This window comes from Perognathus longimembris, chromosome 1, assembly GCF_023159225.1.
Source record: "Perognathus longimembris pacificus isolate PPM17 chromosome 1, ASM2315922v1, whole genome shotgun sequence".
NCBI classification, from domain to species: domain Eukaryota; kingdom Metazoa; phylum Chordata; class Mammalia; order Rodentia; family Heteromyidae; genus Perognathus; species Perognathus longimembris.
Window position 1 is genome coordinate 152,375,224 of NC_063161.1, and position 22,947 is coordinate 152,398,170.

Consider the following 22,947-nt stretch of genomic DNA (forward strand, 5'->3'; position numbering starts at 1 on the left):
AGCGGTCTTGAGAAAAATCCCATCAAGTTGAACAGAGGCACGTTTTTCTTTCCTGACTCCTCAGCAGGGGCTCGGTAGAGACCGCAATATTTTCTTGTGTTGTAGAACCTTGCCCTACTCAGCTGAGGAAAACCAGGACTTTGGGCTCAGGAAGGAGTTTGGTGGTCCATGGCAGTCTCCCTTTGAGCACACAACCTCCAAGGAAACCTGACACAGAGAAGCACTAGCTGACTGGACTTGCTAAGAGGCTCAACTTCCTCTTCAGAGCTGAACTTCAGGACGGTGACCATGCCAGCAGCCTGTATGACTCAGTGTGCTCCTCTCTGTAGGGAGAGATCTGGAACTCACAGGGCTGAGGAGGATGCTGGGATTTTACCTGTCCAAGGAAGACAAAGATATTTTCCAAGGTTCTGAAGAGCATCTGGAACCCCATGCCAGTTAGCACAGCACCATTGGTGGCAGGCAGACAAGAGACGTGGAGGCCCCTCACAGGCATGAGGCACAGATTACAGATGAGGAGGCAGACAGAGAGGTCCAGAGCCCCAAGAGAGAACCCCCCAGCAGGGAATGCTGGGGCACAGCCTGAGCTAGATAGAATTGGTCTGCTAGGAGGTGGTAGGTTTCGTAGAGCTCAGCAGTCATTGCAGTCTCAAGACTAACACATGGCACTAGAGAGGTTGACAGGACAGAGCCCGCACCCACAATCTACTCAATCCTTGCAGGAGACTTTGCATGTTGGCCACCAAGGAAAAGCGGCTCAAATGAAGTCCCAAGTGGTTGAAAAATATGGAGAGTGGCTGACAACCAGGTCACATTGACTTAGAGCAAAGGGACACAGCCTTGCCTGACTCTGTTCACCTTTGTCCTCACTCCACAGTGTAGACAAGCACAGGGTATTCACACTGTCCCAGATAGGACCCCTGATGAGCTAGCTGGCAGATGGGAAGAGGAACTGGGCCCAGCAGAGCCAGGCTGCGGTAGAGTCCACAGTAGAGTGGTGGGCAGAGGTGGGTTATGTAAGTTTGGGTTCTGCACAAGCCCGCCTAGATTGGGACCTGGGATACTGTGGAGTCCCAGGGAGTAGGAGGGGTCCTGCCCAGTGGGGGTTTCTGGTTCCCCAGGATACTGTCCCTTGAGAGGCCCTGTGGGGCTGAGGCCTGGCTAGGAAGCCCTATGGGATGGGAAGCTGTTGTACTTAGGATCTGATGATCACCCACTTCATCCTACAGGTGCTGACCAAGGGCTTCGCTCCCCAACTGGGAATATTCTTGGATGATCTTATGAGAATGAATAGTACCTTTCAGGACATCCAGGATGAGGGTATCAAGGCCCAGGTGGGGTCCTGGAGCTGGAGGACAATCTCCTCTGAGTGTCCTGAGTTCTGCCCTGCTGACAGGTTCAAGGCCATCCTCTGAGCTCAGTCCTAGCCCCCTTGACCAGGTGACCCCCAGAGCTCCCTAAACAGGGAGATTCTAGCTGAACATAGGTCCCTCAAGGGAGAACTATGAGACCAAATTAAAGGCTGGCTTTTTAAGGACTAACAAACTTTGGCATAAGAACAGCCTTTATTTCTGAAGGCACAATCCAACCTGACCTCATGCCAGGTGCCCAGCCCTCCTCTCAATGTTGGTTCTCCTCTTGTGTGTGCACCCGATCCCCTAGGGCCAAGCGACGCTGGCAGGGATCCTAAGGAATGAGAGACCCAAATCTAACTCCATTACTATTTACATTCCAGGGAAGAACACATATGATGACACTGATTGAGGTGAGTGCCAGCAGCCCAGTCAGTACAGAGAGGGCTGGCCCAGCAGGTGGTCCCACATGCCTGACCAGCTGCCCTTTCTGCATGGGTGCAATGGAGCAGAGAAAAGGCCCTATTCCCAGTCAGGTAGGATATGAGGTGGCATCAGGGACGATTTCCTTTCTCTCAGTGTGAGGACACATCTGTGAGCCCCTTTATCAGCCCTGGGGTGGGCTTGTTGGGGCAGATCAGTGGAGGGTTGGTTGCCAGAGCATGAAGAGGAGAGAAGTCTCTCCCATAGCAGCCTAGACCTGTGCAGGCCAGCACAGCCCTATCACTGTTCTTCTGCACTTCCTGGGAATAGTCAGTGGAGACAAACCATCACAATGGAGGGCAGAGGATGCAAGTGTTGTGGGACAGGCTGGACACAGACCTCAATAGAAGACACATGGTCGTGCTAAACTGGGAAGCATTGTTTCAGAAAGAGTCTCCCCCTGTGATGTAATACAACAGAAAGGGTATATCATTTGAATTCTGCCCAGACCATTGAGGAAAGCTGCCCCTTCATGCTCAAACATCCTACCCTAGAACACCAAAAATCATATGATCAGTCAGTGGGAGTGACAGCAAAAGCACCCTTTTAGGAGCATAGTCTTTGTATCAAAAGAGAATTCAGAACAGAATAAGATGAAATAGATGAACAGAATAGATAAGAAAGAGCTAGGGAGATGTCAGAGAACACCAGAAAGTTCCACATCTTCTCTGCAAATGTATTCCTCTTCACAATTAGTGGAGCATACCCAACACCTTTGAAGGAAGACAGACAGAGACAGAGAGTGGTTGTGAGTCACAGAGAGAAAGACAGAGATAGAGGGTCAGATGGACTGAATCACACAGGGGCACAGAGCAAGCAAGCAAAAGGGGGAAGAGAGAGACAGGCAAAGAGAGAAAGAGAGAGAAAAAGACAAAGAGACATCATGTATTTCACTACCACAGGCTACTGTGCTAACTGTCAGTTGCTCTGTTTTCTTTGTACTGAGATGAAGACACAATCAGGTGATTTGCCTAAAGGATTGGCATTGATTGTGCCTAACCTGCCATCAAACGTCTGCTAGATTCCTGCATGCTTCCCCTTGTGCAGTATGCCAGGGTTCCCTTTTTTAGGAAAGGGATTCAGAGCCATAGGGAGGTTAATGGACCTGAGTCAGACCCCAAAATGTGGTAGGGGTTGAGTGCACTCTAGAAATGGTGGACAGGAGACTCAAGGGCAGAGGAGACTAGAGAGAAAGAAGAGCCCTCAGGAAAGACAAGTCCTGCTGAGTACTTGGAGCTCCCTGGGTTGGAGACCCTTGGAATGCTTGCTGTGCAGGTGGCCTGAGTGCAGGCCTGCCTGCAGTGCTCCTCATAGTCCTCCTTGTTCTCAGTAGGACAGTGCTTCTGGGAGGTGCTGTGCATTCTGAAAAGCCAGCATCTCTTGAAGACTTGATCCTTCAGGCATCAGGGAGCACAGGATGGGAATCCCTGTGTCATGTCCAGGCAGAGCTGCATGAGCTCGAATGCCAAGTTCTTTGCTGAGAAAGAGAAGATAGAGTTTCACATTTTACTTTCCCAGCCAGAGGTCCCAGGCCCTTGGGGCTCCTTTCCCTGGGCTACAGGGATGGCGGTGCTCTCCCTCACATCTGGTCTCTAGGAGCTCCTCAAATGAATGGCTTGGCCCAGTCCCCATCACTGCTGCTGACTGAGCTTTCTGTTCCTCTCCCACCAGAGCTGAGGATCCCTGATGATGCAAATGTGTTTGACACCATCAACTCATTGGGCAAACAAAATTCCATTCTCCAGAAGAGGACATTCTCCCAGATTGCCAAGGTCAAGAGTGGAGAGGGGCTGGGGATATGGCCTAGTGGCAAGTGAGCTTACCTCGTATACATGAGGCCCTAGGTTCGATTCCCCAGCACCACATATACAGAAAATGGCCAGAAGTGGCGCTGTGGCTCAAGTGGCAGAGTGCTAGCCTTGAGCAAAAGGAAGCCAGGGACAGTGCTCAGGCCCTGAGTCCAAGGCCCAGGACTGGCCAAAAAAAAAAAAAAAAAAAAAGAGTGGATAGGACTTCACCTGTCTTTCCAGAAAGAGAAAGGCACAAAACCCTTAAGAAGGGCTCCACTTGTTCTGGCTGGCCAGAGGACTAGCAAATCCAGACTACAATGACTAAGGCCACATCTCTCCTCCATTGACCTCCAATCCTGAAATCACTCAGAATCACTTCTCAATAATCTCCTCAGAGGTCAATAAGACAGTGACAATATGGTCCTGGCCACAGGCCAGCTCCCCTTGACCTCCCATCTAGGATATATTCACAAGCCTTCCTATACAACCCTCCTCAATGCTAGAAAGACAGTTGCAATTTGTCTCTGAACCTTCCCCCCCCCCCCATTCCTTTCACCTCAAATCCAGGACACAGAAAGGATCATTCATCCACACGGTGTTCTGCCTATACCAGAATGATGGCCAGCAGTGGACACACTCAGCCATCCAGGACTCCCCCATTCCTTCCTGTGTCCTCTGTTCTTTGCTATCGAGGAACAGCAGACATTTTGAGGGGCAGTGGGCATGGTGCTCTCACTTGCCCCTGGCATCATCTCTGTTTTATGACTACATTTTTAGGACTGTGATGCAGGTCACTGTGTCCTGTACTAGACAGTTCCACAGGACACGCTCTCACAAGCCACAATAATCTCTAGCCTGTCTTCCTGCTGTGAGCATTTGGGCTCTGACCTTCCCTTGCCTACTCCTCAGCTATTCCACACTTGGTCAGGTTGTACCAGACTTTCTCATATGATATAAAAAGTCAGTTTCTACAGAGCTCTGGTCACTGTGTTTTTCTGGATTACAAGTGTGAATGACGCTGTCTCCTACTTGGTTTGAAAAGGGAACTTTACAGAACAGTAGTGTAATTTGGAAAGACATAGGGAATAAATATCAACATCTGTGTCCACACAATGAAGGGAGAGTATGCCTCCCTCCTCAGAGCAGCTAGTGTTCCTTTCACTTTCAGTAATCTGGATGTCTAAACAAATCACAATTTCAACCCATGTGGCTGAAATGGAATGGTCTAATCCCAGCCTTGACAGGGAAATAGCCATCACCTGAAGGGCTGGCCAGAGAGATAGGTGGTCTGAGAATCCAGAGTTTGTGGCCTTTGCAAGGATTTCAGACTAGTCACCAGGGGAGTGCCATGAAGAGAGATGCTGCTACTGCTGCTGGCTCTACTGCTGCTAACACAACAGAGTTGAGGAATTGTTGGTTCCCCAGTGTTATTAAAGAGGATGGAAGCAGGCAAAGGAGGCTCAGGACTGGAATTCCAGCTTCTCAGGAGGCTGAGATCTGAGATTGTATTTCAAGGCCAGTACACACAGTGAAGTCCCTAAGACTCTTTTTTTTAAAGACTCTCATTTCCAATTACTTCAATGAAAACCAGAAGTGGCCCTGGGAATCAAAGCAGCAAAATGCCAGATTTGGGGAGTATCGCTTGTGGCCTCTGGTTCAGTGTTAAGTCACTAGGGGAGTGCTTCATGTAGAGATATGCTGCAGCTGCCTCAATGCTTCTAAAATGACAGACCTGAGGAATCTTGTTCAGTGCTAAAGAGAATGACATTAAAAAATTCACTGAATAGACTCAACCAGGAATCCAGACATGCAAAAATGGATAGCGAATATTACCATGTAAATGGGAGATAAAGCCTTCAATAAGGCACTAAAGTAATACCTGAAGAGCGTCTGATTTCCCAACTCAATACATTGCAATACTTTGTGTTCAATTCTTCTGCCTGCCAAAAAAAAACCAAAACACCCCTCCCCCCCAAAAAAGGAGAGAATGGCTCCCCCACAGAAATCATGGATTATTCTTTTTTCCTTTCTTGGAAACACAATGTTGTTTTTTGAAAACACTAGAAACAGAGGAAATATATCTAAAGTCAGGCACACAGCCCATTATGTTTTGGAGAATAGGACTCCTTCCCTCACAGTTTTGCCCTCCCGTCACACTCACAGTTTGTATAGTTCATTTTCTTTTTAATTAGTATCATTGCTGCATTTGTTTATCCACTATCCCTTTATTTCTGCGCCACCCCTTACACTCCCAAAGATGACAATAAGGAAAGAAAATAAAACCATGAAAAAAATTCATTTTTGTTTCATGGAGTTTATTACATTATTACTCTATCAAAGCTATCCCTGAGAAAGCCCAACATTGGGCATGTTTAGCAAAGACAGCAAAGCACCTGTTTCAGTCAGGCTCAGTGTGTGATTTGTAGAAAATCAGGTAGCCACCACATAGTCCAGGAAATTAGAAGCATGACATTTCAGCCCATGAGGATATCAGTAAGGATACTGGAATGATAGTGTGGAACAAAACCTCCTGGATGCAGAGACAAGAACTGAGACAAAACCTTCACTAGGGTCATTTAGCAGCACACTTCAACAGGAAGAAGCACCCATGTGCTGAAGAAAAGGCAACTGAGATTCTGTCTGAAGAGCAGAAAGGTAAGAATGGGGCAAAGGAAGAAACAGATTCTGCTAAGAACCAGAGTTTCTGTTAAAATTCCACCAAGTGGACTTGCCAAACAGAGCCCATGAATAAAGGGAATAAGGGTGGCGAATTCTGAGGAATTCTAGTCACCAACTGTATTTCTAAAATGGATGACAGACATCAATAGACACATCAAAGTAGTTGAATCAGAAATCTCATAAGGACCAAGCATCACATGGAAAGTCATGGAATGAAGGTGTCAATGGGAAAATGTCTTGAAAATGAGCTAAGAGACAAAGCTCATCACCCTTTCAGGATAGAGATGGGGGAAGCCAGTAATGTACTTTCAGTGCACAATCCTCCTTCTCCTGCTTTTGTGAGCCCTTCAGTTTGAAATCATGCCCATTTGCCTTCTAGGCAGCTACTCCATGATGAGATTCACTGAGCTTTTATACATCCACTTATGGTTCTGTCGGGGCCTTGTATCGGGGGGCCCTTTCACCCTCGCACGTAGCTGGAGTGCAGCCCCAAGTGCAAGCCTTGGACTGTGTGTAGACGCGAAGGCGCCCCTCCCCCCTCTGACACTTAAATGAGGACACAGGACACGCGGGCATTCTCGGGGGAAAGCTTCTTGGAATTCCGCCAATTTAATCAGGGGATGGGTTTCTATGACAGTAAAGGCGACAGGAAGGGGAGGGATCTGGAGTGGCTAGGTAGACACTAGTGACAGGCTGCTCTGAGCTGTCCATCACAGTGATGTCACGGGACTTCCCCCAGAGGCGGAGCTCACAGCCCACAGGACTGCCCCCTGGGTTCCACCCGGCGCCATTTTGACATACATGTGTTCCGAGAGGGGAGGCGGGGCTAGTTAGAGCCACCTTTCCAGTTCCCGACCTGGGGGAAAAGGTAGGAGTGGATAACAGCCACGCAGCCCCAGCGCGGGAGAAGGGGCGGCCTCTCGGGACCCCCTCAATGCCAAGCCGATGCCCAACCCTTGTGTTTGCTTCTGGGCATAGCCCCGAACAGTGAACATGTGACCATTTGTCCATCTAGAATCACAGGTATGCGCCACTATACCTAGCCCATTAGGTGGGATGGACTTCTGAACCTAAATTGTTTGTGTTCCAGGTAGGCAGGTGTTATAAGTTTAAGATATTTCCTGTCATCACCAAGATAACTGTGAAAACACACTGAACATTTTTTTAAGGAAATACTAGAAAAAGAGACTGGAATTTTCTTCTAACATTCTTCTGTTCTTATCACAATTTTCAATAATCTAAATGTCAAATCTAATGATTTTATGTTCTCATTAATTACTTCTCAACTATAGTTCAAAGAATGGCCATTTTTCCATTCTGGAAATATTATTTTCTAAAATTCTAATATAAGAAACTTAGCTGATTCCTTTTCTACCAATGGTCTTTCTCAGTTTAATCTTTAAATGTTGTCCCCCCCCCCATTTCAAGACTCAGCCTATTGTTCTCTTCCTTTCTATATTATTTTATTAGGTGACTTTAGCTTGTCTCATAGCCTTAAATGTCACCTACCTTTTTTATATTTGTCTGCTGATAAGACTTATCCATGAGCCTTCAAATTATATATTCAACTGTCTATGAAACATCCCTACTTGAATATATAATAAATACACAATTTAACTTGGCAGAAATATAGTTATTGATTTTCCCCTCACCAAATTTCTGCCCTCCATAGTTGGCCATGTATAAATGAAGGACATGATTCCACTCACTTTCTCCATCCATCTTTATTTTCCCTTCTACATTATATCTGAAACAAGAATATGTCTCAACAGCTCTATTTCCCATAGAACATATGACATATGACACCACCCGCTCCTGGTGTTAGGGGACACGCTGAAATCTCTCTTCCAATCTCTGTTATGTGTCTCCTGCCCAGTTAGCTGTGGAACTGCTAAGTAATACTAATGGACTAATGCAGTCACTGTAAGCATTGAAATGATCCGTATTTTTATTTATTTTCTTTTTATTATTTTATTATTGAAATCATTATTATTATAAGTAGAGATTGTTGAAGAGAGAGACTATTATAAACATTCTGGAGAGGGTTATTCTTCCTGATGGTTTATTCAAAACTCATCTTACATATAGTGACATTGAAAAACCCTTTGTTCTCTCTGTGGAAAGCCATATATTCTACACCATCACTAAACTGATCAAAGGTAAGCAGGCATACTTATTTGGTGTCATTTTTCTTAGGAGCCCTCTGTATTGCATACTAAAGCTTCTTTCAGGTGTAGTGATTTAAAAATATCCCCTCAGTTCTGAGGCGATGAGATTCTAAATCAATCGACAGGGGCCACAAACACTCATCAACTCACAATTCCAATGAAGGGGAGTGGACACTGAGATTATTCCATAGGAATGTGATTTATACTAGTTATTGGCATTCCCAAGCCAGAACATCACCCTCTGGTATCAGGAGATGTGCTGCCACTTCCTGTTTGGCTGTGATCCATGTTGGAAGTTTCTTAAGGTGCAGAGTTTTCTGAAAAGCCTTCGCAGAGCTCCCTTGACTTCCTGGTTCCGGAGGCTGTAGATGAGGGGGTTTAGCATTGGAGTGACTACTGTATAGAAGATGGCAACCTGGCGATCCTGGTCCAAATTGTAGCTGGAGGATGGGCGAAGGTACATGAGAATCACAGAGCCATACAGGAGCAGCACAACCAAGATGTGGGAGCTACAGGTGGAAAGAGCTTTGCGCAGGGCAGCCACTGAGTGCATGTGGGCTATGGCAACACCTATGCGAGCATAGGAACCCAAAATGAAGAAGAATGGGCTGACCACCACAGCTACGCCCTCAGTGAAGATTAGCATTTCGTTCACCAATGGGCGAGTACAAGAGAGCTTCAGCAGTGGAGTGATGTCACAAAAGAAGTGAGTGACTCGGTTCCCACAGAAGGTTAAACGGGCGACCAGCACACTGTACAGGAGACTGTTGAGGCTGACCACTACCCATGAGGTCAGTATTATACGCAGACACAGATGCTGGGTGACAATGGTCGAGTACCTTAAGGGATCACAGATGGCAACATAGCGATCATAGGCCATGGCAGCCAGTACATGGCCTTCCATGCTGCCTACAGCCATGAAGAAGAATAGCTGTATCATGCAGCGGTTATAGGAAATGGTTCGGCTCACAGCCAGTGTGTGAACCAGCATCTGAGGAACGGTGATGGTTGTCAGAAATATGTCAGTAAAGGAAAGCTGTCTGAGAAGGAAATACATAGGGGTCTGAAGCATAGAGTCTAAGCAAGCAACAATTACCAGTAGGGCATTGCCCATAACTGCAATCAGGTACATGGTAAGGACAATTCCAAAAATGAGTGGCTGCATCTCCAGCCAGCTGGACAAGCCCAGTAAGACAAATTCAGTCACTTCCGTCCTGTTTCTAGTGGCCATACACTATGGTTTACTTTACCTGTAAAGAGGAATGATCAGTGTTGAAAGAGAAGGATGTCAAGATTTCTCTGCCATTAGAAGGACGATCTGGCCCACACTTTGGATATCATGAATCTCAGTTTTGTTCTTCTGGTAGGAATATTCCAGATCCATTAAGTCACTTAGCAGAGTTGAGAATAGAACTAGTCAATATGGTCACTGACTTTATTGATCAGCTAATTGCCAATGAAAAATATAGTCTTCCAGGGCATGATATTCTTGTGTCTTTTTTTTTTTTTTTTTTTTTTTGCCCAGTCCTGGGGCTTGGACTCAGGGCCTGAGCACTGTCCCTGGCTTCTTTTTGCTCAAGGCTAGCACTCTGCCACTTGAACCACAGCGCCACTTCTGGCCATTTTCTGTATATGTGGTGCTGGGGAATCGAACCCAGGGCCTCATGTATACGTGGCAAGCACTGTTGCCACTAGGCCATATCCCCAGCCCCTCTTGTGTCTTTTTAAACTCAAGCTTTCCCTATAAAGAAATGAAGAAGGAACACCAACACAACTTTAATGCAAGTATAAATAATTTGGATGCACACTGTATGTCTAGATGAATGGGAAAAAAACGTAATTGTAAAATAGCAGAGCATAACTACAGAAAAAATACGTAATAAAAAGAAGAGGCTCCTTACTCTGAGCTTACCTAATTCCCAGTTTAGTTTTAGCCATCTCTTGGCCTTCCACTACAAAAATTGATGTTCGATCTCAATCATCTCACTGTTCTCTCTTGTTCCCAATTTTTGATGATTATTTTAGCTTTTAACTCCTGGCTTACCTCCATTTTCTGTATACATTCAATTATGCAATTATGTTATAATGGGCAGCAAACTTCCATCCTTTCAAATCAATACCATTTTCATTTTATACTTACACCTGCAACCACAAAATTAGTTGTGTGGTTTTTTTTTAGTGTTTCTTATCCAAGGTTGATAATAAGTTTGCTGACTGCTTGACTCCTGATATTCTTCTAGTATCTTCCTGGAACTTTCTTATAATCTTTATTGCTGCCCTCCCTAAATTATATAAACATGCATGTCAATTTTTTCATAAATTCTCTTATAATTTTAGGAGAACATTTTATTAGGAAGATGCATGCCTCTATTTGACTGTATGAAAATTTTTCTTAGTTTCTTTAACTTTCTCCTTAATGTATTTTCTAAAATAAAATTAGCATCAATTCATCACACAAAAAGATTTCCTTTTGACATGTCCATATGTGCATTCAACATACCTTGACCAACTCACCTCTCTGTCACATACCTTCATCCCCTTCCCAAACCAATCTCAATACCATTCACTCTTCCATTTCCACACGTAGTACATAAGTATTATCATCATATTAAAATCCCTTCCACACTCTGTTCATCTTCCCTCACAAGTGCCCACAATTGGGTGCTAAACATCTCTGATTAATACCTTCTCATGTTTTCCATTGCTTTGTGCTTCTGATCTATATGCTGGGTTTTAATCCCAATCATCTACTATTGGTATTTGTTTTATTCATTTAGTCATATATTTAACACCTATGAACTATTTGTAATTTTATATGTTTCTTTTCAATAGTATTCTATGCTTGTAGTTCCCTGGGATTACATATTTTATGTCATCTTTTGAATTCTGAGTGACTGAAATTTCTTCTAGACTTGGTTATCTGATTTGTTTATGTCAGCTTTTTCCTTTTCTGCTTCTGCTTTGTCCTTCATAGTGCCTTGGCATGTTTCTTCTAGATGGTAAGTGTGAGTTTCTCATGATACTGTGTTTGTAAACAGGCATTCTATTTCTTCCAGGAATAGGAAAGCCTACTGCCTAGTCAAATTGGCAGCTTGCCTTTATGCTACTTGTCCCAAATATACATGAGTACTTTCCTCTGAGAGGTAGTAGCCAAATTAATAGCCCTAACTTTCTCTTTCTAGAGAAGAATATTCAAATTTCATTGGGTAAATGCTAGGCTTTTACTGTTTGAGTCTTGAGGTAAGGAAGAGAGAAGAGTATATGGAATGGCTTGCTTAATTGAATTATAGGAAGAATTGTTCATGTTAGTCGACAGTTGTGTATTCTACACAAATTCTCTGTTCTTCTCACTCTTCTCCTGAACTGACTCCCTCAAGCTCTGGGTCCCTGCGAAGGAAGATCAGCTCTCTCTTCCATTGCAATCCCTTCCTGGGATTCTAAGATGTTTTTCTCGTTCATGCTCTTTCTCGGAAAATCACTGAAATGTTATCTATGCTATTGATTCTGCTTTCCTTTCCATTTATTGTTTTTAGTGAATTTCCCCTTTGTTACTAGCACTGGAGAGACAGAGTATATGTATAGGAAATCCAGTACACTTAATTATAAGCTAGAGAGTGAGTTATGGCTCTGATTTCTTAAGATGTGTCTCTCCACAATAGGAGGTCATTCACAAAACAGAAAAGATATTCAAATAAGTACTAAAAATAAAAGTATATGCATACGAAAGTAGTATGGTGTAACCCACTAACAACTATTCAAAGTGGCGATGAAAGAGAAGTGTATTAAGAATGTCATAAAAATGAATTTGATCAAAATATAATATATGCAAGTATGAAATTATTATACTTTTCATCAATGCAAAAAATATATGAAGATGAAACAGAAGAAAAAGATAAAATTAGAGGTCCACTAGTTTGGGACATTTCTCCTGAATGATGTTGAAGATAGTAAAACTTGCCTTTTGAACTCTATTGGATAGCAAGTAGGACGTTTGCATCTTCCTCCATTATAAATTTTAAAAAGCATGCAATTCTTTAGACCTTAGGTTTCTTGTGCACCTGTTAATTTTTTTCTGAAGTGCATCATAATTCATTTGGTTGGACTTTGGTTTTTCTGCATCTCCCTATTTCAGACTTTAGCTACTGGATCGCATCTGTAAAAGAGGAGCTTAAAAGATAAAGAACCCACAAATTGAGAGAAGGTCTTCACTAGCTATACACAAGGGCCTCATATCAAAAATATACCTAAAGCTCAAAAAATTAAACCTCCAATAAAAAAATCCTCAAAGAAACAACCACCCCATTAATAAGTGGGCTAAAGAATTAAGACTTCTCTGAAGAGGAAATAAGAATAGCCAATAGACACATGAAGAAATGTTCAACATCTCTGTCCACAAAAGAAATGCAAATCAAAACAGCATTGAGATTCTACCTCACCCCAGTTAGAATGGCCATTATCCAGAAAACAAATAATAGTAAATGCTGGCAGAGATGTTCCCAAAAGGGAACACTACTACACTGTTGATGTTGGTGGGAGGAAATGTAAACTGGTTCAACCACTCTGGAAAGCAGTATGGAAATTCCTCAAAAGACTGAACACAGAACTACCCTATAACCCAGCAATCCCACTCCTGGGCATTTACCCAAATGAACACAAACAAGGCCACACTATAGCTACCAGCACAACTATGTATACTGCAGCATTATTTACCATAGCTAAGATATGGAACAAACCCAAATGCTCTCAGTAGATGAATGGATCAAGTAAATGTGGTATATATACACAATGGAATTCTATGCTTCCATCAGAAAGAATGGCATTGCCCCATTCCTAAGGAAATTGAAAGACTTGGAAAAAATCATATTAACTGAAGTACACCAGACCCAAAGACATATAGGCTCCATGGTTTCCCTCATTAGTAATCATTAGTATATGTTTAGAATAGTCCTAGCATAGGATCCCAGTAGCTCAATAGTTATGTACATATGAACATACAAAAAGATGCCTAATCAAAATGAACTCCAAGATATGGAAACAAAAAAAAAAGATAAAGAAAACTCACATTTCTCACATCTGTTCTTTGGATGTCCTTTCTTCCTGTATCCTTCTGTGTCATGCAGCTCCAACTGTACACTCGTTGGATTCTATTGCTCATTCAAAACTGAGCCACAGTCACACTCTGGTGTTCAGAAGGGTATAGAAATAAAAGAGAAAATATGGGAGAGAAGAGATGAGGGGAAAGATTGAGAGATAAGCATCTCCATGAAATGAAAAATATTGAGGATCTGTTCTAGTCTATTCACCCTCTTAAGTTGATGAATCACAAAGGCTAAATGTGAAATATATAAATAAGAACTTCATTTTCTCAAAAGCAAATCCTCCAAACTCTCACAAAAATATGTTAGACCTCTGTAATATATTTCTAATGTCTGGAAAACATAAATGTTCTCTATGTTCACTGGTTCCATGACTCTTTTCTATCCCAGTCTCTATTTTCCACTCAAAAATATGTATTTCTAGGCTATATAATTGACCATTCCTCCATTATTTCACTTCCATTGACTATAATATGTGTACCACCTATTTTCATGGATCTTCTTGGTAGCACTATCTACTGTCTTCCAAGAACCTAGCTGATAATTTTCTGTTCCCTTTATGCTTACTTTAAGACATAGTGAAAACTTGGCCTTCTCTGTATCTAGCATCATGCACTCCAGTAAAAAAGCACAGCAGAGCTGCACTCCCTTTTTCTCGTTAGGGAGTCCCTTTTTATGAGTTTCGGTAAAAACCTGAGGACGTCTCATCACAACCAAGCAGGTTCAGCCATGTGCACTCACACTGGGACTCCATTGGCCCAGGAGGCTCCAACTGTATTCATAGGAAACACTAATTGGCATGGGCTGCGCCATTCCCCCTTCCTATACCCAGTGGGACCAAATGGGACTCAGGAGCCTGTCTCTTCTCCTTCCTTATCCCCTGCGCTCATTGAGGCAAAACTCATATAAGCTTTGGGAAACTACTGGGCCTACAGGAAAGGTTGGCTCTTTGGAGAACATCAGCCATGTAGTGCTGTATAATATTAACAGTTGGATAAAGAGAAACACAAGGGAAAACTGATTCCCATTCCATCATCTCAGGAAGTTATTTTCCCACCTTAGTCTTCCTTTAACTATTGAGTGTCTGTTATTAATCCAAGAAATTTAACTAAGCTGACTTACAGCATGAAAATTTGGGCAATAGGATAAATTAGGGTAATAGGATAAATCTAATTCTTGTTATTGTCCTATTTCCTGAATAACTTTCTCATTTCCTGCCCTCTCCTGTTCTTAACCTTTCACTGGGTGAAATCTAGTTCCCTTGCTTATCCATTTCAAAACTATCACCTGCAAAATATATTATTTAAAGAATCTTCGAAAAATAAAAGAAACAGCAAGAGATTGAGATCATTATTGAAATTTTTGAGATTATTTGAGGGAGATTCCTGATCTCATTTTTGAACATTATAATGTATTATGGATTTTTATCCCTCACACTTGTTTTATACTAGCCCTGGGATTTGAACTCAGGGTGTAAGCATTGTCTCTGAGCAATTTTTCCCCATAAGGTTAGCATTCTACCACTTGAGCCACACCTCCACTTCCAGCTTTTTTGGTAGTTAATTGGAGATAAGAGTCCCACGGATTTTCCTGACAGGGAAATCCTCAGATCTCAGCCTTCCGAGTAGCTAGGATTACAGATGTGAGCCACCAACATCTGGCTATCCCACACCCTTACTGTTAATTAGTTGTTGAAGATTGTTTTGACATGTATATGTATACAAGGTACCTTGATCAGATTCACCCCTCTAGCAAATCTCCCTCATCCCTCTTCCCACTTTCAAAACCAGTCTCAACAATCTTTGTGCTCAATTTTACACATACACATGAAGTATTTGGACCATCTTCATCCATCTCCAGCTACTCTACTCACCTTCCTACCTCTCACAAGCACCCATGCCTTAAACTGGACTTTTATTACGTTCCTGTCAATCTTTTTTTTCTAGTGCATACTAATTATTCAAAGGGATTTTACCATGGTATTTCTTTTTTTTTGTTTTGCTTATTTATTTATTTTTGTTATTTATTGTCAAAGTGATGTACAGAGAGGTTACAATTTCATACGTTAGGCATTGGATACATTTCTTGTACTGTTTGTTTTTACCATGGTATTTCACACACACACACACACACACACACACACACACACACACACACAGAGTATTTTAATCAGATTAACTCCATCACTGACCCACACTTACCCTATCTCCATTCCTCCCTATTATTTCGTCAGCTGTCAGTGAGATTTGTTTGCTGTTTTTATTCACAGATGCAGTGTAATTTTGTATTTCTCATTTTCTAATATTCCCTTTTCCTCCTCCCTCTCTAATACCCTCAAGCAGCATACCATTATAAGTATGTTTTTATGTATGGGTGTGTGTGTTTCCAGATATGTTTATTGTTTAGGTCTACTGTCACCATATGAGAGAAAACATGCAACCACTGGCCTTCTGAACATGGCTTACTTTGTTTAACATGATGAACTCCAACTGCATCCATTTTCCTAAAAAAAAATTTCATTCTTCATCATTACCGAATAATAGTATAGTGTGTGTATTTGTGTGTGTGTGTGTCTGTGTGTGTGTGTGTGAAATTTTCTTGATTCACTCAGGGTATATATGAACATCAGTGTATGTACAAGTATCTCTCTTATATCCTGACCATCCTGATAGATTATGTTTTCTTTCTTTTTTTTTTGCCAGTCATGGGGCTTGAACTCAGGGCCTGAGCACTGTCCCTGGCTTCTTTTTGCTCAAGGCTAGAATTCTACCACTTGAACCACAGCACCACTTCTGGCTTTTTCTATATACATGGTGCTGAGAAATCAAACCCAGGGCTTCATGTATACGAGGCAAGCCCTCTACCACTCGGCCATATTCCCAGACCCTATGTTTTCATTTTTATTGGTGTCTAGGAACATTTGGATTTCTCCTTTCTGCTTGGAGAAATCAGAAACATGACTATGTACAGTGAAATTACTGCACAAAGACACAGCTCGTCTTGAAGCTGAAGAAATTCTTTAAAATGTCACTCTCCTAGCTCACTCCTATTGGTTATTAATTGTTCTACATTGAAACGTAGCATCCGCATTCTACAGCTACCAGATGTTCCTGATGTCCTACAGGGGTGAGAACCATTAACACAGGAAGCTTCAAGCTCAGGACTGGACAAAAGTCAGGAAGGGAATCTTGCTTCCTGTTCAAAAAACAAGTTAAGGTCACTTGCTCATATATTGAATTCGGCCCCATGGACACAAAGATCATTAATTAGAAAGTAGTATGAATAAGCCAGACACCAGGGGCTCATGCCTATAATCCTAACTACTCAAGAGGCTGAGATCTGGAGGATCACAGTTTTCTGTCTCACAGCTGACACAGAAAAGTTAATGATACTACAGTGTTGGGAGCCTAGCCAGCAGCTAATCTCATTCTGACCTCTGGCTGTGTTTTCAAGGACGTGCAAGGACATGGCTTAATGGAAAATCGGAAATGCTTTACTATGTCTGTGATGAGTCCATTCTTATGTTAACCAACCTCATCCTGTCTTAGCCACCATCAAATACTGCTCTGGAGTCCATTCTTATGTTAACCAACCTCATCCTGTCTTAGCTATCCTGTCTTAGTAGGGTATTGCTAACTCCAAGCTTTTTTGTGTTCTGGAATTTTAAGCCTATGCTATTTCCTGGTTTTCAAACTACATATAAGCTGGAAGTTAAGAATAAACATGGCTGCAGTCTTGAGTTACCATCTCGAGCTGCAGACCTCCCGGACCCCATCTTTGTCTCTTGTCTTTTTTCTCTTGTCTATCTTTCCTTTTCTTTAATCCTCGCTCCCCTCATTCAGGATTCCCTTTTGCTGCCGGCTGGCTCCAGCACTACAGCTCCAAAATAACCCACAAAAAAGCAGTACTTGGAAATGTGGCTCAAGTGGTAAAGCACTAGATTAGCAAGAGTGAAGTCTTGAATTCAAACTTCATTACTGCCCCCTCCCTAAGAAAAAGAAAGAAAAGTGAAGTGGTATAAATGGTGGCTGGAAGTAAAATTAGAAGTGTCCTTGCCTTTTTTTCCCATTTCTATAGAGTGAGGTAAGGTTAGTTGTCTGTAACATCATAACAATGTTGAAAGTTTGGGGCCTCACATCAAGCATTTTTCAAAATTGTATATAAATTATCAAGATAGAAAACAAGAAAATGAATAAAATGTGTTCTAGTGTCAGAATAACTTTTACTCATATTACTCATATATTCACAGTAGGACATTGCTGCTCAGTTGTAGCCTGCTGGTCAGCAGCATGAGTATTCACTGGAAATTGTTTGAAATGTAAGTGTCACCTGAAGTTTGAGAACCCATGAAAAGAAGAAATGCAGGAAAAATAGAAAATTTTAAAAAGTAGAAAAACAAGATGATCCAAGGTACAGAGCAGGAAAAAAATGTACAATGTGATGAGAAATACAAAGATAACTTTTCTCAGTGTCATACAAATGTTAAATCATTCAACAAAACAAAGTAATCTAGCTGTCATTGAATTCTAGTAAATGTTCACCCATTGTGTGAACAACTGCGTGGGAAATAATTCAGAAATACATATCCTAGCCCTTTTCCTCTTTGCACACTAATTGAGTTTCAAAAGTGATGCTAATGTGGCTGGGGATATGGCCTAGTGGCAAGAGAGCTTGCCTCGTATACATGAGGCCCTGGGTTCGATTCCCCAGCACCACATATACAGAAAAAAAAAATACAGCCAGAAGTGGCGCTGTGGCTCAAGTGGCAGAATGCTAGCCTTGAGCAAAAGGAAGCCAGGGACAGTGCTCAGGCCCTGAGTCCAAGGCCCAGGACTGGCAAAAAAAAAAAAAAGTGATGCTAATGTGATTGAAAACTAGACTACAGTTTTGACAACTGTATCACTTAGTAGTTTACACAGTGCTCTCACATACATGATGTTTGAATAATAAGCTTGTGAGAAAGGTACTGCAAGCTTGCACAACCTGAGGAACTAATGCACAGTAAGAAAGCGATGGAATTAAAAGTTAAGCAAGTGCGGTCTTTCTAAGATTCCACCATGACGTACCGTGGCCAGAGCCAAAAGGTGCAGAAGGTGATGGTGCAGCCCATTAACCTCATCTTCAGATATCTATATAATAGATCTCGGGTTCAGGTGTGGCTCTATGAGCAAGTGAATATGTGGATAGAGGGCTGCATCATTGGTTTTGATAAATACATGAACTTTGTGTTAGATGATGCAGAAGAAATTCATTCTAAAACCAAGTCAAGAAAACAACTGTCGTATCATGCTAAAAGGAGATAATATTACTCTACTACAAAGTGTCTCCAACTAGAAATCATCAATAAAGTGAGAAATTGTTAAGAATCTTACATAGTTGTTTTTTATTTTTGGTGGGTTTTTTTTTTAGTGTTCTTTGCTGGGAATCTAAGAAAACATCCATTCATATTGTCTGATGAGCGCTTTTGTTAAGATATGTACACAGTTCTGATGACCTTGTGTTATCATCAGGTAACAATAAATGCCTTGGGATTGTTTTTATTAATAAATAAATAAATAAAAGTTAAGCAAAAGAAGCAAGAGTCATGGCTCAAGTGGTAGAACCTGTCTTGATGTTGTGAAGTCCTTAGTTCAAACTCCAGTACCACCCCCAAAGAAAATGAGCAAAGTTTGATAGTTTCAAATCCAATGTGTTGATTTATGCATTACGTTCTATAGGATTCATTCTAAGAACCATGATGCAGGTTGGAGGCAAGGAGCCCACCAGGAACTTGCATGGGATAAGCTAAAGATCTAGATTCAAAGAATGTTTGTGTGGTAGGTAAGTAAATAAGAGACTCACAGACTGACTACAAAAGTTTGACTCCAAGGAATGACTTCTCATGAGAATAATAGTAGCAATTTTTTCATAAAGTTGCTTGGAAAAGCCAGCTAATATGTGAAGAGAACCTCAAATAGTGACTGAGACAAGGTAAGGCCTGCATAGCTTAGCTATTACCACTATTCAAGTGGAAGAGATTTGTAAGAAGATTAAAAAAAAAATAAAAGTCAAAACATCAAGTTAATACCAATGGTACCAACTAGAGATACAATGGAACAATTGGAACATTTAAAAAATATTGATGCCTACACTTTACCTAGATTTGAACCCAAATCTCTTATTGTTGGTTCAGACAATAGAACTTTTTAATTACTGAGGTGATTTTCCTGCACAGTAAAGACTGAGCAACACTATACTGATACAGGGAGAAGTGAGGTGACTTTCTGGATCCTTAAATATCCATGATGCCGATGGAAACAGTGTGTGCGAATGAACCTCCTGTCAGCTTTCAGTTCCTAGATTGTTTATGTGAGGTGGTAGAAATTTGAAAGACTTATGAAGAGAAATGATATTTTAAGAGTAAATAAGCTCTGAGACAGGATGAGAAAACCATAGGCATGACAGCTAAGACCAGAAGAAATAGTTGAAAAGGGGAGAAGAATGAGTTGTTATCCAGGGACACAGCAAATCTACAAAGAAGTCAAGGACACAAATAGTCCAATGTCATGGGAGCCAGGCATGGGGGTGAATGACTTCCCAACCAACTACATCCAAACATGCAGAATGTAGAAAGGAGTAACACGAGACTTCTGGCTTTGACCAATCATTAGGGAGGAATGGAGGATGTTGGGTGATGGAAGATGTTCTTGAGAAGACAGCATGGAAGAAATGGGGGAGACTGAACTTGAACGGGAGATCTCAGCTTTGAGGAAGTGCCTTGGTATGGGAATAAAGTTAAAGAGAATGGGGTTGGAATTCAGCAAACTCAGAAAAGGGAGGAAGCAGAGACCGGACCTTGGCTCAATCCGTGATGTTGCAGCTGTCCCAAACACATTCTTTGATTCTCAAGATGCCTTCTAAGTTCTTATAAACTGAGAGACATAGGTATACTGATAACCTCAGCAAAAGAAATTCTTCATCATGTGTTTGAATGAAGCTTCATCTCAAATGGGTCAAAAGGCTAATGTCAATGTACAAAGGTAAAAATTGAGTACTGTCAAAGTTAGTATTTTAATCTACTAAGAGGTATCCAAATAGAGGCAAGTTCTAGCTATCAAGAAGCTATGAAAAAGCATTTTGTCATTGTTGAAATTACTTCTTTTATGCAACAAAGATGTGAGTTTGCCTGTTCTGTCTATACTTAATTTATAAATGCATATTGAAATTAGTTTAAAACATATTAAATAGAACCTGGATCCATCAGTTAAATGTTGACATAAGAATTTGGTGCTAAATGTATAATAGCAGAATCATAACTTTCATGTCACACTCAACACTGGCCAATATTTGTTCACTAAGTAAAATAAGGAGTGGACTTGCCATCTCTATTTGTCTAAATTGTAGTTCACTTACATTCTTATGTACATTAACACACTCTTCAAAAATCAAAGCATGCCATATTAGAAGTGGCTATGATTATCTCTACTGTAATTGCCTTAGTTTGTAATTTCACAATCCTAGCTTCACATTCCTTAAAAACCCTGTCATTTAAAGCTACTCTAGCCTAGTGGCTCATTTACATCTATTCTGATAACTGTGGTGGAGAAATTCCAGAGACATGCAGAGAGAGGAGTACTAACCCTGTGTGTCTGAGTGTGAGTGCGTTCAGCTCTCTTGGAGCACAGCACTGACAAAGGCTAGTTTGAAATCTCCTGCTGTCTAGGCCATTTCTCCTGATCTCCCCAAACCCACACGATCAAACTTTTCCCAGGCTTGTCTTCATCTGCTCAACATGGCCCACACCCATGGCAGGCTAGTCAGGAGTCCACTCTCCCCTTTATAAGCAGCCTGCGGAGTGCACTCTTAACATCCTTGTTTCGGAGACTATACACAAATGGGTTGGCCAATGGTGTAATGGCAGTGTACATGACCGAAGCCACCATGTCCTGCTTCTGGGACTTCTGAGAGGGAGGTTGGAAGTAGACCCAGATGATGGTGCCATAGAGGAAGCCAACCATGGTGAGATGGGACCCACAAGTGGAGATGGCTCGACGGCGACCAGAAGCTGAAGGCAAACGTAAGATGGTAACTCCAATTTGGGCATAAGAAAGTATAATGAGGGCACAGGGGCCCAGCATGAGGAATCCGCCCTCAAAGAATATGGCCAGCTCATTGGAATGTGTATCAGAGTATGAGGCTCTCAGAAGTGGCCGGTGATCACAGAAGAAATGGGGAAGGTGAACATGTCCCCCAGCGTCCCCAGACCAACACAAGGGCAGGAGGAGACCCACGTGCAGCATGGTGTGCATTATGGACACAGCCCAGCTCAAGGCCAGTAGGCGGGCACAGAGTTGGCGATTCATCACCAAAGCATAGTGTAGAGGGTCACAGATGGCCACGTAGCGGTCCAGAGCCATGACAGCAATGATAAGTGTGTCTGTAACTCCAAACACATAGAAGAAGAAGAACTGAGCCAAGCAGCGGGCAGCAGGAACAGCTGGGGAATCGGATGCCAGATGGACCAACAGCTGGGGCAGGATGACTGTGGAGAGTCCCAGGTCTATCACAGAAAGCCCGCGGAGCAGGTAATACATAGGTGAGTGGAGCCTGGGGTCCCAGGAGATGAGAAACACCAGAGTCACATTCCCCAGGATGGTAGTTAGGTAAATAGCCAGGAACAGGAGAAAAAGGAGGCTGTGGGGGACATCAGCCTTCAAGAACCCAAGGAGCAAGAAGACTGGAGAATGGGAAGCATTAGGGGCACAGCTCATGATGAGTGACGGTGAGCTTGCCTGAAAGAGAGTTAAAATCAAAAGGCATATAATGGTCAGAGGCTAGGGCATTATAATATTTCTACTTAGCTATCTGTTTCTCTTCCTTTGAGTCACTCCATTGTTTCTTCCTTTCCACCCACTCTAAGGGCTCATACTTCCTAATCCACAACAACTGCTTACAACCTTCATTCTTCCTCATTTTCATGCAAATTACTGTTACTGTCGCCCACTAGCTACCTCTCCACATGGCCTTCAGCCCTTCACCTTCCATTCACGGCTGTCTTCCAGACTTCTCTTTAAACCTGTGTGACACATAGTGCACCATGAACACTACGACTATAATGTTAACGTTTAAAGAAATGGTTCATCAAGTGAACCATTTAAAGGAATGGCATTTAAACCACAACATTTAAACAAATGGTTCTTTCGAGTAGTTGGTTTTCAGAGTGAAATTATTTCAGACTGCCAGGAAGTGATTCTGTTTTCTGTTTGTTCCTTTTAAAAAGAATCATCATTACTTTCTGCCTGGTGCACAAACCAAAACCCAAAGGAACCCTCTTTCCTTATCTTCCACACCCAGACACTCCATGACTATGTTTCTCCTTATATCTATAATGCCCTCTTAG

At 42.2% G+C, this 22,947-nt stretch overlaps 2 protein-coding genes and 1 pseudogene across 2 annotated transcripts; 1 reads left to right on the forward strand and 2 right to left on the reverse strand.

Annotated features, from left to right (window-relative positions):
- Positions 1-1,724: 1,724 nt before the first annotated feature.
- LOC125353117 (olfactory receptor 1J4-like) lies at positions 1,725-9,901 on the reverse strand. Its single transcript, XM_048348591.1, has 2 exons — positions 8,784-9,901; positions 1,725-1,770 (listed from the first exon to the last, which is right to left on the reverse strand). Exons 1-2 carry the CDS (start codon positions 9,701-9,703, stop codon positions 1,725-1,727), a joined length of 966 nt encoding a protein of 321 aa, XP_048204548.1. The 5' UTR covers positions 9,704-9,901.
- An 8,724-nt stretch (positions 9,902-18,625) lies between these two features.
- On the forward strand, positions 18,626-19,022 carry LOC125356317 (annotated as a pseudogene).
- Positions 19,023-21,364: 2,342 nt separating this feature from the next.
- Positions 21,365-22,318, reverse strand: LOC125356319 (olfactory receptor 1B1). Its single transcript, XM_048352730.1, has one exon. It carries the CDS (start codon positions 22,316-22,318, stop codon positions 21,365-21,367), a length of 954 nt encoding a protein of 317 aa, XP_048208687.1.
- Positions 22,319-22,947: the final 629 nt, after the last annotated feature.

Coding starts and splice junctions, on each gene's coding strand:
- LOC125353117 (XM_048348591.1), bottom strand. CDS start 9,703: ATGGCCACTAGAAACAGGACGGAAGTGACTGAATTTGTCTTACTGGGC. Junction 1,771..8,783: donor CGAAGGCTTTTCAGAAAACT/CTGCACCTTAAG, acceptor GGGCTGCTGGCA/CTCACCTCAATCAGTGTCAT.
- LOC125356319 (XM_048352730.1), bottom strand. CDS start 22,318: ATGAGCTGTGCCCCTAATGCTTCCCATTCTCCAGTCTTCTTGCTCCTT.